This window comes from Protomyctophum bolini (assembly GCF_963924005.1).
Source record: "Protomyctophum bolini genome assembly, chromosome: 11".
NCBI lineage: Eukaryota > Metazoa > Chordata > Actinopteri > Myctophiformes > Myctophidae > Protomyctophum > Protomyctophum bolini.
Window position 1 is genome coordinate 6,118,816 of NC_137872.1, and position 13,712 is coordinate 6,132,527.

The 13,712-nt window shown below is 44.3% G+C and overlaps 1 protein-coding gene across 1 annotated transcript; it reads right to left on the bottom strand.

The window, feature by feature from the left end:
- Positions 1-3,326: 3,326 nt before the first annotated feature.
- pvalb5 (parvalbumin 5) lies at positions 3,327-13,437 on the bottom strand. The gene is made up of 5 exons (XM_080776304.1): positions 13,339-13,437; positions 12,063-12,164; positions 7,637-7,763; positions 5,018-5,127; positions 3,327-3,396 (listed from the first exon to the last, which is right to left on the bottom strand). Exons 2-5 carry the CDS (start codon positions 12,121-12,123, stop codon positions 3,374-3,376), a joined length of 321 nt encoding a protein of 106 aa, XP_080632430.1. The 5' UTR covers positions 12,124-12,164; positions 13,339-13,437; the 3' UTR covers positions 3,327-3,373.
- Between the last annotated feature and the right edge of the window lie 275 nt (positions 13,438-13,712).

Sequence of the window (13,712 nt, forward strand, 5' to 3'; positions counted from 1 at the left end):
GGGAGACCCGGCGTGACGCAACAACTGACAGCCATCAATCACGCGCCTTTCCAGGCATAGATTCTGTTTAATGATTCAGGCTAGCTGCTGCTTCTTCGGTTCTATCGAAGTGAGTCGGGTTTCACCTGCTCGACTTCACGCGCATGCAAACGCACGCACGCTGCCTGTAGGCCTATATATTACTGCTGTGTGTGTGTGTGTGTGTGTGTGTGTGTGTGTGTGTGTGTGTGTGTGTGTGTGTGTGTGTGTGTGTGTGCTGGCGCGCACTGTATGTGCGTGTGTGCTGGCGCGCACTGTATGTGCGTCTTGACTAGGCTACTAGTAGGGCCTGCATGCCTTAGTAGGAAATGTGCAGGAATCAGTGACAGTTGACGCACACAGGGGTGTGTGTGTGTGTGTGTGTGTGTGTGTGTGTGTGTGTGCGCGCGACACTGCGCGTGCGTGCGAGGTGAGAGGCCAAACGCCGCCACAGATAGATTTAGGAGCCTGGAGGTTGGAGTTATGCCAATTCAGATCAGTTTTCTGTTATGGCACACTGGAAATAGTAGATCTACAAGCGGCTCACAAAGGCGACACAGTGATATGATCTTGTTGATATCCTGTTTTCAGCTGGGCCAGGTTATAGGGTTAAAATGACATTTGTATATTGCTATCCTAAAATGTTGATGTCCACTCCGAGTCCACATGCACAAGTATAGACTAGTAATACGAACCTGTGTGTGCGTGCTCGTGTGTATGTGTGTGCGTGTGTGCGCATTCTGCCCAGCCATCTTTACCCTGCATGGCGCAAGCCACTATAGCCGAGTACTTTTACTCGAGTACATGTTACTTAAGTACTTTGGGTTTTTATTGTTTATAGGCTAATAACTTTTGGATTCTTCCGCTATACCTTTCAAAGACAAATTGTACATTTCCAGGAGTGTTCAGTAACAGGAGTCTCCATGTTACTCTCAATCTCTTTAAACAGAAAATGCATTTTTAGGTGCATGACAACGCTTTCAGAGTGAAATTGGAAGTGCACGACACCAATAAATTGGAACTGGAACACTATATAAAATGAAAATAAGCTGATAAGGGATAATCTCTCCTGATTGGCTGAAATGTTCACACCTATATCTGATAGAGCTGGAGAGAGAGAGAGCCACTCTTAACTGTGAATCAGAATATATTCTTTCTCCGGCATTTTAGCTTATACTTTTTAGGCAGCAACTTTCACTTGTAGTAAGTAAGCCTATATTTGGCCGCAGCTGTAAGTCTACTTTTACTCAAATTATAGGCTATACTGCAGGTGCTCAAATATAGCCTTTGTCCACCGCTGCACTTAATTCTCTCATCATGCAAGTAGGACCTCACTATTTTCAACCATCTGGTTGGCGTTTTATATGCACGAGACGGACCACGGACATTATAGCGACGTGCCAATACATAAACCAATCAACTGTTGATTTTATTTCTGTGTGTGCGTAAATCTTTGGATGGCTATAGATAATCTTGTGTGTGTGTGTGTGTGTGTGTGTGTGTGTGTGTGTGTGTGTGTGTGTGTGTGTGTGTGTGTGTGTGTAGATAATCTATAGCCAATAGCCATCCACAAACAAAAACATTATAGTTAAATCTATAATATATGTAACTATAATGTTTTTGTTTTTACGCACAAACAAACACATCAATATGTTGGCTGCTTAATTAACGTGTGGATAATCAACCAATCAATTTGATCCTTTGCGTATAGCAAACGAATAGTCGTTGTGGTAAGTGTGCTTTTATCTTATAAAGCATTACATTATGATTTGGTGCTGTGCGTAAAATGTAATGTCTGATTCTTGATTAGCCCGCTACAGCCTTGGATCAATAAGTCTATCATTTGATCGAGTCTGACTTTTTACTTTCGTATCAGATACCGTGAGATACGACAGTAAATGACTGAATGGTGATAATGCGCTCTCAATGGATGACCATATAAGGAACAGGTTTTCTGACCTCCGGCGTCACCTGCTCTCGTCGTCAGCGATGCGTCTGTCCGTCGTTGTCAACGTCATCATCCATCATCCACCCAGAGACCCGCCCTCTGTTTCTCAACAGGGGGTTCTAAGGAGCCTATGAATAGTATAGCCTACCATGCAGCTATAGCACGTTATTTCAAAAATATACTTTTTAAATTCATTATTTGTTTAATTTCCCTGCTTGTAGCATTTATAGGGCAGTGCGGTTAGCAAACTTTTTTATGTGAACGACCCCCAAATGTATTTGTCTGCGGACCCCCCCATATTTTGTGTCAGCTAGGGGCCTCCAGGACAGAAGACTACATCTAATTCCTGTGTTGGGGTCCCTGGCACGTGCTTTGCTGTCAAACTTTTAGTTTTTATTTTATTTATTTTTTACCCCCTTTTTCCTCCCCAATGTAGTCGTCTTGCCAATTGATTCCTCCCCACACACATTTGTGTTGTCACTGCTGTTGTATATCCTCACCCTGCCAGTGAGGAGCCTCCACCGGGAGGACGTAGAGCCTTTGTTCTACTCCTCCCGCCCAACACACACTGGTGACAGGCTCTGCACCCCAGCAGACTGCATGCAGTGACAAATATCACCCTTCCCACCCGGCTTCCCTCCCCCGAACACAGGCCAATTGTCTTATTAGTAGTAGTAGTAGTATAGTAGTAAGCCTAGGGCAGGAGCCTATATCTCCTGTTTCTGTTGCGTGAGGCAGCTTGATGTACAAATACATCAATCCAACCCTTGATGCTGAGTGCCAACCGGGGAAACTCCCCCTGATGTGAGGTGATGTATAAGAAGCGGCCTGCTCACTCCTCATGCATTGAAGGAAGCATGAGCTAAGTTTTGGGCTCTCCCCAGGTAGGCGGAGGGAGAGTATAGAGCCCTGGATTTCATCTTATAGGCAGGGTGATAAACATGGGTTACAAAATCGTGGGATAAAAATGTATAATTATAAATAATATCATAATATTATTGTACGCAAAGAAATGACACGAAACGTTTGTTTGAAATCCTTTTTTAATGAATTTACTACTCCATTCCATTTATTATTATCCAATTGATTGTACTCACATTTACAGACATGTAATTATAGCTGTCCGTTGGTCCATGCATCAATGTGTCAAACAGGGAGAGAATGAATGAATGCATGAATGAATGCATGAATGATTGAATGAATGAATGGAGGTGCAGAGTCGTCTATCTTCAGTCCAGGAGGGGGTGGAGGGGAGGGTCCATCCATAATAAAAAATATGTTCCAATTGAAAACTATAAATTAAGCCTGATCTACGATATACGTCATCGTAAGGCGACGTATATACGAACCAGGCTGAATTCAGGGGGACGCGGCCGCAGCCACATTTATTTAATTAAGTTCTTTATATTATTTCAGGAGAGTGGTGAACTCTGTGGGAAGAGAAGAGAACAATAGAAATTACTGTTAATAAACAAAATCAGTGGTGGAAAATGTACTCCCTTTTTATTTAAGTAAATGTCTACTATTAATTATCTAATTATCTACTTGAGAAGTACAAAAGTATTGCGGTTAAAATGTAGGCCTACTTAAAGTGCCAAAGGTTAAAAGTACTCATTGTGCAGAATGTCGAAAGTTTTCAAAAAATATATATTTTTATTATATCATTTGTAGTTTTCAAATAAATGTAATGGAGTAAAAGTATTTTTTTGGATCCGATATAGTAAACTAGAAGTAAAAGCACTGAAACTTTGAAATACTCAAGGAAAGTACAAATACTTAAAAATTGTATTTTGCAGCTGACGTGTGTTATATTACGTTGTGCATTTGTAGATTGTTTTAGTTTAAACCAATTTTGTGCTATTCTCACATACAGCCGTTTGTCATTTCAGCACCACCAGCCACTGGACAGCTCCTTCTAACCACTTCTTACTGCATGTGTGGTGAGTTTAAATTCAATTTAATTCAAGGGAGCTTCATTCGCATATTATGGAGTCATATGAAAACTAAGACATGTATGTACAATGAAGGGGAATAGATGTGTAAACAGAGCTATGTCACATTCATTCCTCCTGTTAGAAACTATATAGCTTCTGTCTCTCTCTGTAGTGACATTACAGGCCAAATGTTTCTGTTGGTCTGTGTATTGTCATTATATATTTTGTTTTATACATTGCTCAAATCTGCACCTGCTGTCATGCTTTTTGTCAACATTGTCGATGTCCGTGGTTCTGAACTGTGAGGCTGTTGAGACGAAGAACCATTTAAGTCCATCTTATCTATGAACGCACCATGTCTCTGTATGTGAGTATGCATGTCTGTAATCCACGCAACTTGAGAACCGTTCACCCCACCGACCTCAAATTCGACACTAGACACTAGAGTGGTGCCGGTTGGGCACTGGCCTACTTGGAACGATGCAAGTTGGAAAATCCCCCCCCACCAAGACACTGAACCAAGGCCCTAGCTGTTCAGGGCCCGGGCAGAGGCCTTTTGTGGCAGTTCTGGACAACCGTGGGTCCGATCGACTCAACACCGGCCACTGCACCCTCTGTGGTGGAGTGGAACGCGTGTGGCGAATTTGAAGTCGGTGGGGCGAACGGTTCTCGAGTTACGTGGATTACACACAGACAGACAGACAGACAGACAGACAGACAGACAGACAGACAGACAGACAGAGACTTGGTGGATTTATATAGTTACTGTAAATGGATAAGGGGTTAGGAATGGATGGGACTTTTGTGGTTATTCATATTAACTCTTATTTTGTTCAGTGCAAGAATTCCCTTATACTAAAATCTCATGTGCAGAATGCAGATTTAGTTTACAGCTGCATGGACTTACATAGCTAATTGAAGTGCTAGCATAAAAACAGTAAACCTGGACAGGGCTTTCTTATGAAATACCATAATGAAATATCGATGTTTGCCACCAGTGTGACGATATGAGGGAGTATACAGCGATATATCTCCATGTGTGACGTTATGAGGGAGTACACAGCGACATATCTCCATGTAGATTCTGTCCTCATTGTTGCATGTGTTTCTACATTACCTTCCATCCCGATCTTGCCGTCTCCGTCTTTATCTCCGGCGTTCATCAGGGTCTTGGTCTCGGCCACGGTCAGTTCCCTCGCCCCCGGAGAGAAGTTCTGCAGGAACAGTCTGGAGAGAGAGAGAGAGAGAGAGGGAGAGAGAGCTTAGTTCTATACAGGAACAGTCTGGAGAGAGAGAGAGGGAGAGAGAGAGCTTAGTTCTATACAGGAACAGTCTGGAGAGAGAGAGAGGGAGAGAGAGCTTAGTTCTATACAGGAACAGTCTGGAGAGAGAGAGAGGGAGAGAGAGCTTAGTTCTATACAGGAACAGTCTGGAGAGAGAGAGAGAGGGAGAGAGAGCTTAGTTCTATACAGGAACAGTCTGGAGAGAGAGAGAGGGAGAGAGAGCTTAGTTCTATACAGGAACAGTCTGGAGAGAGAGAGAGAGGGAGAGAGAGCTTAGTTCTATACAGGAACAGTCTGGAGAGAGAGAGAGAGGGAGAGAGAGCTTAGTTCTATACAGGAACAGCCTGGAGAGAGAGAGAGGGAGAGAGAGCTTAGTTCTATACAGGAACAGTCTGGAGAGAGAGAGAGAGGGAGAGAGAGCTTAGTTCTATACAGGAACAGTCTGGAGAGAGAGAGAGGGAGAGAGAGCTTAGTTCTATACAGGAACAGTCTGGAGAGAGAGAGAGAGGGAGAGAGAGCTTAGTTCTATACAGGAACAGTCTGGAGAGAGAGAGAGAGAGGGAGAGAGAGCTTAGTTCTATACAGGAACAGTCTGGAGAGAGAGAGAGGGAGAGAGAGCTTAGTTCTATACAGGAACAGTCTGGAGAGAGAGAGAGGGAGAGAGAGCTTAGTTCTATACAGGAACAGTCTGGAGAGAGAGAGAGGGAGAGAGAGCTTAGTTCTATACAGGAACAGCCTGGAGAGAGAGAGAGGGAGAGAGAGCTTAGTTCTATACAGGAACAGCCTGGAGAGAGAGAGAGGGAGAGAGAGCTTCGTTCTATACAGGAACAGTCTGGAGAGAGAGAGAGAGGGAGAGAGAGCTTAGTTCTATACAGGAACAGCCTGGAGAGAGAGAGAGGGAGAGAGAGCTTAGTTCTATACAGGAACAGTCTGGAGAGAGAGAGAGAGAGAGAGAGAGAGCTTAGTTCTATACAGGAACAGTCTGGAGAGAGAGAGAGAGGGAGAGAGAGAGCTTAGTTCTATACAGGAACAGTCTGGAGAGAGAGAGAGAGGGAGAGAGAGCTTAGTTCTATACAGGAACAGCCTGCGTGTTCTCTCTATACTCCATATATGGAGAGATACATCGTTCTTTGTGGACTCTTTTTTTTTTGGGCAAACGTTCCCCCCATAATATACAGCCCCATCTCAATGAATTAGAATATTGTGTAAAAGTTCATTTTCTTCCGTAACATAATTCAAAAAGGGAAACTTTCATATATTCTCAATCCATTGTGCATAAAGTGAAGTATTTAAAACCTTTTTTTCTCGTTTTAATCTTGATGATCATGGCGTACAGCTCATGAAAATCAAAAAAATCCTATCTCAACAAATTCGAATATTTTACGAGACCACAAAAATAATATGATTTTTTTAAACGAGAAATGTCGACCACCTGAAAAGTATATTAATGAATGCAGTCAATACTTGGTCTGGTCTACTTTTGAACACATTATTTCATCGATGGGGCGTGGCATGGAGGTGATCAGCCTGTGGCACTGTTGAGGTGTTATGGAAGCCGAGGTTTGCTTTGATAACAGCCGTAAATTAATTTGTATTGTTGAGTCTCATTTCTCACACGTTATCCTCTTGACAATACAACCTAGATTCTCTGCGGGGTTTCACTTTTTTAATTATATTAGGGGGGAAAAAATGAACTTTAACACAATATTCTAATTCAATAAGACGGAGCACTGTATATGGATGCTGGGGATTTACACATAAGTGAAAATCCTAATCGGTTTTAACTTGAGCATATTTTGGTTATTGCGATAATATCGTTAATCGCAATTTTGTTTGACAAAATCGTCCTACTGTATATCTCACAGTGTGCTTCGATGTGTGTTTGTGTGTAATGTTGTGGCAATGGTGTGTCTGTACAACTTTTCATCATCATCACCACAAATTGGGCCGTCTCCAAACCCCCCCCCCCCCCCCCGCTTACACTTCAGCTATGTTCCCCCCCTCCCCCTCCCCCTCCCCCCAAACCTCCTTTCCGCATTATTGAACTCAACCTTTATAGCCAAAGTGTCCCATTCATTCATTCATATGATGTTGCATGGCTTTGGGCAGTGCACTACATTATCATTACACACACACACACACACACACACACACACACACACACACACACACACACGAACACACGAACACACACGCACGCACACATGCACACATGCACACACGCACAGACATTTACAAATGTGTGTAGAGTGTACCATTCATAGCATACCATGCATGCCTGAGGACCTGTGAGAGAGCAGTGAACTAAATTATCATCAACGGCCACCAGCAAATACACACACATGCACGTGCACGCATGCACGCATGCATGTGATGCATGCATGCACTCACGCACGCACGCACGCATGCATGCACTCACGCACGCGCGTGCACACACACACACACACACTCACTTGAGCTCCTCCTCCTCGATGAAGCCGCTCCTGTCCTGGTCCAGCGCTGTGAAGACTTTCTGCACGTCGCTCGTCCCTAACAGACCTACAGCTGCAAAGAACGACTTGTAGTCAAATGAGCCTGGAGCTAGAGAGAGAGAGAGAGAGGGGGGGGGTGGAAGGAGAGAGGAGAGACAGAGACAGAGACAGAAATCCAATTTTAAAAGCACTTTCAACAAAAAGTTGTCATAATTCCATTATGACAACAGTAAAAACTATGACTGGCTGAATGAGCACAACGCATATAGGACAAAAACAACACCGTCAAACTAAAAGTACACTCCACACATAAAAGCCCCACAGTCCCACTTAACCACATTCACTTGTAAAATGTAGCTAAATCTTGTAGATGGGCAATGTCTTTACTACTTTGGTGTGACAGCGTACGTAGTATATGACCAAGTATAGGACATTAATTTATGAAAGAAAATATGGAAATCCAAAGCTTTCTGCCTGCCTCACAGCATCCCCCTCTTCCTGGGGCAACACACCTCCCCCCCCACACACACACACACACAGCCCAGATGAGACTAAAAGCTTCCAGATTTTTAGATATAGCTCATAACAGAGAGAGCGAGAGACAGAGACCGAGAGAGAAAGAAAGATATACAGAGGGTGTATAATTGAGAGAGGGATCATCAGTTGAAAGACGTGAGTGTGCGGGGAGGGGAGGGGAGGGGAGGGGGGATGAATAGCCGTGCCACATCCGCTCATCATGCGCTCAGATGACTTCTCATTCTGCCGCGACCACCGTGACATTCACCAACACACAGCCATGGGCGCCCAGTAGCATCACTGCTAGCTGCCATGCATACAATCCACTGATGTGCCATCCTATACACACCCCCCCATAGAGAGAGAGAGAGAGGCTGCCTGCCTGGTGCACAATTAATGCCAGTGAGACGGTGGGCCGCGCTCACACACACTCCACACTGACTGACTGACTGACTGACTGACTGACTGGCTGGCTGGCCCCACGGCGCTGCATGGTATTTAACCCATTCTGACCGGGCACCCATTTTGGTGTTAGCATCATGTTATGCTTTACCTATTGAAAAATAGCAGATCTACAAGCTCATATCGCGCCACCGAGTGGCGCGATACGAGCTTGTAGGTCTGCTATTTTTGAAAAATCGAAGAACGACTGACATTTTTCTAGAATCTGATCTCAGGTCAGAATGGATTAATCAGACCAGTGTGTGTCCAGTGGAAACCTCGTATGAATCTGATCTCAGGTCAGAATGGGTTAACATGACCCACAGAGTGGATGGCGAGAGCAAAGCGGCACTCATGGATTCTATAGAGTTGTCACTTTGATTCTATAGAGTTGTCACCCCCCCCCCCCCCAGACTGAATGCATTGAGTAGAAGACCATCACCCTAAAGCCATATACACAGACCCCCGTCCTCCAGACTGAATGCATTGAGTAGAAGACCATCACCCTAAAGCCCTACACAGACCCCCCCCCCCCAGACTGAATGCATTGAGTAGAAGACCATCACCCTAAAGCCCTACACAGACGAGTGTCGCTGTCAGGTCCAAGCCCCCACTCCCCCCCAGACGACGTTTTAAACTTGACCTTCTCTGCTGGAAAACGACCGAATATCTGAACACTTGAATATCATCATGGCATTCTATCGAGATGACTTGACTTGAATTTTACCTGTTTTTTGATTAGGTATGGTTGCCATAGCAATCCCTTCTGGGATTAGTATAGTTAGCTGTATATCTGCTGAAGGCTTTTCAAAACAGGAGTGCAATTTGAGAAAGAAGGGACTCTGGTGATTTTGTGAGTTTGTCAGACTTATACCCCCAGTGCGTTCATAGATCAGTGCTCATACTGAGAAATTGCATTTGTCTAGGACCATGCAGGGTCAATTAAAGTAATCAATCAATCACATTTCAGTAACAATAATCGTTTCTTGTGCCTTGTCTTTCATTCTTGGAGCTCAAGATGTCTTACAGAACTGAGTAATGCAAGACGACGTAAACATTTGACATAATTGTACATTTACTTTATACTGCACTATAGTTTTGTGCAGTTTACATAAGAATGCGAAGCTGAAAAAAAAAACCTTTTTCGTGACAACGAAGGCTGCAGATGCAGTCAGTGTTTTCTGCTGAAGCTTTCAAATGGGTCAAAAAACAACTTAAGAGAGAACATTTTTAGATTGTTCTTCTTAACTAACACGTGCATCAGTCGAATCCAGTGTTAACCCATTTTGTACGGGAACCCCTTTTGGTGTTAGCATCATGTTATGCTTTAGCTATTGAAAAATAGCAGATCTACAAGCTCATAGCGCGCCACCGAGTGGCGCGCTACGAGCTTGTAGGTCTGCTATTTTTGAAAAATCGAAGAACGACTGACATTTTTTAGAATCTGATCTCAGGTCAGAATGGGTTATAATCAGACCATTGTGTGTCCAGTGGAAACCTCGTATGAATCTGATCTCAGGTCAGAATGGGTTAATTAGGAGTCTGCGTCATTCTGCACCCACGGATCACAATAACTGTACCAGGTTTATATGGTAAATTGTATTGCAATATTGATATCGGTATCAGTATCGTCTGATTTGACCATGCAGTTAACCCATTCTGACCTGAGATCAGATTCATACGAGGTTTCCACTGGACAACACACTGGTCTTGATTAACCCATTCTGACCTGAGATCAGATTCTAAAAAATGTCAGTCGTTCTTCGATTTTTCAAAAATAGCAGACCTACAAGCTCGTATCGCGCCACTCGGTGGCGCGATATGAGCTTGTAGATCTGCTATTTTTCAGTAGCTAAAGCACGACATGATGCTAACACCAAAATGGGTGCCCGGTCAGAATTGGTTAATCAGTAATCCGATCTGTCAACATCTTTGCATCTCGATGTGAACTGACGCCGTGCGCATAAAGAAAGAGTCCCATAGCATCCTATTTCCATCCTGACATACGATGATAAACACCTGCAGGCAAGGTTACCCAGCTGTGGTGGGAAGAAATACTCAATGCTGCATTGTAGAACTACTCCATTACTATAGTGTATACTCAGTACTGTATTGTAGAACTACTCCATTACAAGTATACTCAATACTGCATTGTAGAACTACTCCATTACATATACTCAATGCTGCATTGTAGAACTTTTACTCCGTTACAAGTAAAGGTCCGTGATTCAAAATGTACTTTATTAAAAGTACAAAAAGCTGGCATCAAAATGTACTCAATGTACCAAAAGTAAAATTAGTCATTGTGCAGAATTGTCAAATTGTATAGCCTATAATAATCGTCTATTTTCAAATGGACGAAATGTATAGCTGCAGAGCATAAGTCCAATATTTGGATCCAAGATGTAGTGGAGCAGATGTAAAGGTATGTTGGACATATTCAAGTTGAGTACAAATTATGCTGAAGTGCAGTACTTATAGGCTAGTAAATGTACTTACTTTCCAGCACTGCCCTGAAGACAGGCTATAGAGAGAGTGGGACTTTGTCAAAAAGCACGGAGGAGCAACAACATGACATTTGAGATTCTCCTCCTGGCCAGCCCAGTGCGCGCTCTCTCTCTCTCTCTCTCTCTCTCTCTCTCTCTCTCTCTCTCTCTCTCTCTCTCTCTCTCTCTCTCTCTCTCTCTCTCTCTCTCTCTCTCTCTCTCTCTCTCTCTCTCTCTCTCTCTGCCCCGTCAGGCACACGTAATAGACGGAGATAAATAATTAAGCGTGTGTGGGATGCGAAAAAAGGCTGCGCGGGCTATCTGGCGTGATTTGTCTTCTGTCTCTGTGTACAGTATAAGCGTGTGTGTGTGTGTGTGTGTGTGTGTGTGTGTGTGTGTGTGTGTGTGTGTGTGCGCGCGCGTGTGTGTGCGTGTGTGTGTGTGTGTGTGCACCACTCAGCATAAACTGTGTGCTACTGGGGGGTCCTATGGGTGGTAACACCGCTCCCTGTAGCTTACCCCGCTGCCTGGTTACCTGCACGCACCCCCCCCCCCCAACCTACAGGTGCACAGAAGCACCTGACCCATGGGAGTGTATAGGACAGGTGCATAATTTGCAGCTGTGTGTGTGTGTGTGTGTGTGTGTGTGTGTGTGTGTGTGTGTGTGTGTGTGTGTGTGTGTGTGTGTGTGTGTGTGTGTGTGTGTGTGTGTGTGTGTGTGTGTGTGTGTGTGTACATGCGCTCACGTGCATGTACGCTGTGTGTGCATGCGCAGATGGATGGATGGATGTTTTCTATTTTCATGTTTGTGTGCATGACTACACCACTCTGCAAGCTCAGTGTGTGTGGGTGTGAGTGTAAGTGTGTGTGGGTGTGTGTGTGCACATGCTTGTGTGCGCGTGTGTGCGCACATTCACGCATGTGTGCATGCGTGCGCTCTCTCATGCATGCAAAGCCTGACTCACCTAGACAGGCTTGGACAGCGGTCTTGATGTCCTGGTCGCTCAGCATCCCCACTAACGCCATGGCGGTCCTCGGTGTGTGTGTGACCCGTGTGTGTCTGCGTGCTACAGGGGAGGGGACACACGGAAACAAGTGACCCTAAAGAAAACAGCAGCAGGCTCAGCTGTGCGTGCTTCTTTTTATCCCACGATTTTGCAACCCATTTTTTCACCCAGTGTCAAACTGTCAATTATCTAATGTAATCCTGGGCGCTACACTTCCTCTGCCAACCTGGGGGGGCAGCGGACTGACCTCATGCTTTCTTCTATGCATGAGGAGTCCAAGCCACATCTTATCACCTGACGGGGGAGATTCCCCGGACGGACGTAGCACGTGGAAGGAACACGTTATTTCCGACCAGTTCCTTTCAGCTCCATCAGGCCAGGGGGAGGTAGTTCAGAGACCAGGATTACTGCATGTTTTTTGTGAGGGTACCTACCCTAGGGGACACGGGGAGAACATGCAAACTCCACACAGAAAGGCCCTTTCGCCATGTTGACAAAACCACATGAACACTCTGTTTGTCACAGAAAAACTCACACTTAAGGTGTATGCACGTGCACAGTGCACTGCTGCGTTTTTCAGATATTTAGCAGCGTTTTTCCACAGTTTTTCCTCAAAAATAGTCTGTCCTGCAGTCTGCAAGGACCTGAAGCCTATATATGTGCCTTTTATTTTATTTACCCCCATGCACCTCAGGTAGATCAGATATCATTATTATTATTATTATTATTATTATTATTATTATTATTATTATTATTATTATTATTATTATTATTATTATTATTATTATTATTATTATTATTATTACCCCCATGCACCTCAGTTAGATCAGATATCATGGAACGGTTTATTTTATTTACCCCCATGCACCTCGGCTAGATCAGATATCATGGAGTGGTTTCCATTACACCACAATTCAAAGGACCCAGTCCACACTTTGTGTTATATGACATATTTTTCTGAGACGTTTTATCCCAGGTATATATATATATTTTACAATTTACAATTTTGGCCTTTAGCAGACGCCTTTAATCCAGAGCGACTTTCAATAAGCAAGAAAAAGGTAATACAACAACATTTTCACTTGTTTTAACAGAAAAAAAGACACGCACGCACAAACACAGGGATGCTCCTAGCTGTACTTTTCTGAATCATCCACACAAAACCATTCACAACAACAACAAATATCACATGTATTTGCAAATAAAGATAAAATAAAAACTGCTCCACACTAACCGTTTGCAGTGTGCAGGCGTCTGTCTCCGAGTGCTCTGGAGATGATGATGATGTGCAGATCACTGAAGACCAAGAAGAATGAAGCCAACTCCACTCCACTCCTCTCTCTCTCTCTCTCTCTCTCTCTCTCTCTCTCTCCCTCGCAGCTCAGTTGATGCAGAGTGCAAGAAGCAAACCTGACATGTGTGTCCTCAAACCCGTGGGAGCCCCCCCCCTCTCCTCCCCCCCCTCTCCTCCCCCCCTCTCCCCCCTCTTCTCCTCCCCCTCCTCCCCCCTCTCCCCCCTCTTCTCCTCCCCTCCTCCCCCCCTCTCCTCCTCCCCCCCACCTCTTTCATCACTTCATCATCAGTGAGTGCACATCCGGTTTCTTTTCT